This window comes from Ruditapes philippinarum, unplaced genomic scaffold (genome assembly GCF_026571515.1).
Source record: "Ruditapes philippinarum isolate M1 unplaced genomic scaffold, ASM2657151v2 ctg4804_1_1_1_1, whole genome shotgun sequence".
Taxonomy (NCBI): domain Eukaryota; kingdom Metazoa; phylum Mollusca; class Bivalvia; order Venerida; family Veneridae; genus Ruditapes; species Ruditapes philippinarum.
The window spans coordinates 30206-33269 of record NW_026851629.1 but is presented as its reverse complement, the minus strand read 5'-3'; the positions used below and the strand labels follow the sequence as shown (position 1 = coordinate 33269).

The 3064-nt window shown below is 30.9% G+C and overlaps 1 protein-coding gene across 1 annotated transcript; it reads right to left on the bottom strand.

Annotated features, from left to right (window-relative positions):
• Window positions 1-251: 251 nt before the first annotated feature.
• LOC132719012 (uncharacterized) lies at window positions 252-2044 on the bottom strand. The gene is made up of 2 exons (XM_060702783.1): window positions 1832-2044; window positions 252-754 (listed from the first exon to the last, which is right to left on the bottom strand). Exons 1-2 carry the CDS (start codon window positions 2016-2018, stop codon window positions 534-536), a joined length of 408 nt encoding a protein of 135 aa, XP_060558766.1. The 5' UTR covers window positions 2019-2044; the 3' UTR covers window positions 252-533.
• Between the last annotated feature and the right edge of the window lie 1020 nt (window positions 2045-3064).

Genomic DNA, 3064 nt, shown 5'->3' with positions numbered 1-3064 from the left:
ATTGAGTATGTACATGAGGGATAATGAATACGTGCAACATCAATTCCTGAATTTGGCAAAAGAAAATATCACTCGAGAGCAAAATGAAAAAAAAAAACGATTAACGGTGTGAAGTACAGCTCGGTTCATAAAATTGTGGTCTACTCGTCAGTTTTGAGATTGAAATTAGGGGCCAATGTCATTCATAATGAATTCGAAAAATAAAAACGAAAGAAAAATTAAAGGGATATTATCACTGCAGAAGTTTATTTCAAAATTTTATTATACAGCAAATTGATGAAATATTTGTCTTACTTATATGAAATGTAGGATATTTTCCCCATTTTTTTCTTCCAATATCTGCTGACGGAAAAGTCTGATATAGTCATTTCCATTTTAGTGCTGTAAATGATATTGGATTTCATATTTTTCATATTTTCAAACGTAAAATAAAAACTGTTAGAAGAAATTCAACAGTTTTACAGATGTAATAGAAACGTTTATAATTTTTATAACTTTTTTAAAATTTATAGTGGATAGCCAGAAGTGTTTCTCTAAACCGAGTAAACCTCTACTTCACAAAGGGTAAGGAAGTCATCCTGATCGTGGATGATCTTCAGAAACTTTCCTATCACATGCTGAGCACATGGAATCTTCACAGGTAAAGACGGCGATGCTGGGGGTCCGACGTAGTATGCGCAGTCAGTTCCGATATTGTTGTCTGAATCTTGTCGGGTAGAAGAAATCAGTAACTGCAAATTCGAGTTTCTGTTATCTACAAAATATAAACAAAAAGTTAAAATCAAAACCGATAAAACAAGCAACTTAAATGTATTTATAGAATGACTAATCTGCACGGGAAGAAGCAGAGGTCAACATCAGGAAATTTTAATACTTCTGACCAAAATTTGAATGGTGCAAAACAAAACAACGTTAAACAATAAAAAAAACTTGAGTATACATTGTTTTTGATTATATAACTGCTCGACGTTAAAAGTACTAACCAGTATGTAACTGTTAAAACAATTCCAAGCTTCTGTTAGCACTTTAAGGTTCATTAAAGTTATATTTATGGCCAAGTTCATCCACATAGATTGTCAAGTTAACATCTTATTATTATCTAATGCATTATAAAACTAGTATGGACGAAGTTTTCTCACTTAGAAACTCTCTCCGAAACAGTTCTGACCATTCGAAAAAAATTCTTATTTGACATTTAGTCAAATATGATTCATAATTTGGCTGGAAGCTATTCGATTTTTCCTGCAAATGTGCGGATCGGAGTCACGTTATTGATATATGAATAAATATCAAATCAAAATAATGGCGGACAATACGGAAGGTGTGAAACGTACGGAAAAGAGAACGAAAAGGATAAAAGTGGATAGAAACCGTGATTTCTTTCAATCAAGGATATACATCGATAGCGAATTAAGCTGGTGTAAAGTTCTGAAAAGGGAAATTAACGCCAAAAACGACCGTGAAGTTGTTACATTTCTGATTGACAGGTGATCATCATTTTTGGGCCTTTTGTTTTTTTGTTTTATTTTTTCTTGGTCTTACTTATAAAGATAATTTAACCTTTGAAATATAAACGCATATATTGTGTTATTGTTTTTAGAATGGTATAGACATATGATAAAGAAATTAAGCTTGTAGATCCACGTCTGTACGTTAAGTTTTCATTCACTGTAATGTTCGTACCCTTTAACTGTCAAATTTGAATTCCTGATGTCTACAAAATAAAAAGTAAAACACAAATATCTTACAAATATTTTGTAATGAAAACTTAATTGGGCAGATCAAAATTAGCAATTTTTTTATGAAAGATCGTAATCATAAAACTTCTTACTAGTATTTGAGGCATATCTAAAAGAGATGATAACATGGGACACTTCTGCTAAACGCTCGAATTCCATTCCCCAATAAGAATAGCCACTTGCAGTATGAGCACAGTATAATTCAGTCGTCAATTGATTGTTTTCGTCGCGATTGCCATCTATAGCATAGCTTGCTGCAAGTGGTCTATCAATGAGCATGTATGTAGATTGCTGCCACGCATCAACAGCAGGAACAAACCGATCTGGTACAAAAACATAAACACACTTTTTTAATTCGGTAAGAAAAAACAGTTTTCAATGACAACAATGTTAGATTTAAAATATACAGCGTTTTTGGAAACTAAAACATTTCCATAAACTTATCAAAATAATGGAAGTCTACCCTTGATTGTAGGATATTTTCAAGAGAGGATCACAAAATTCTGACCAAGGGTGAAATCCATATTCAAGATCAGCTTTAGTATTTTAGTTATTTTCAGACACGATGATGAGTCACATTTCTTTTGTGGAATTCTCTCGGTAATTTGGTATTTGAACCCACATCATTGATAGGAAAGTGATTTGAAACCGGTAACATAAGTACCTAGTATAACATAAAATTTACATGAATCAATAAAATTCTGTATATCACAAAGATGCCAATAGATAACGTGAAAGTCGATTCACTAAAACAAGGTCGGTAAACAAAAAGTAGACACTAATACTCATACCATAAAACTTTAAAATGCTCACAGCTGCAACATAGTGAAATAAAAAAATCTATGTCTCTCTACAAATAATTATCAGTACACTATAATGCAGTCACTATCGTTTTCTCGACATCGCGTTTCCTCAATATTTTGTTATCTCGATGAAATTTTGAAAGTTACGAATTTTTCCTTCTTTATTTATATTTGATATATTATTTATCTCGATATTTTCAGTACCTCGAAGTAAAATGTCAGCCCAAAAGTTATTTTCACACTGTTATTATTTTATCTACACGTTTTTTTTTAATTTCAGTAGCCATAGATTACCCATTTATTTTTCCAATTAATAAGCATATTTTTACTCACATACAAAAAACGATCAATACATCCAAACTTAAATTGTCTTTTTATTTTAAAAAAGAGAATAATTATATATAATACATGTTACAAGTACTAATTCGACTAAAGATTTTAATTTTAACAATTCTATGGGAATTTTTTTTTAAGTAATATATTTTTAAATTACAATCTAAGCTGTCCATAATTAAACACTTG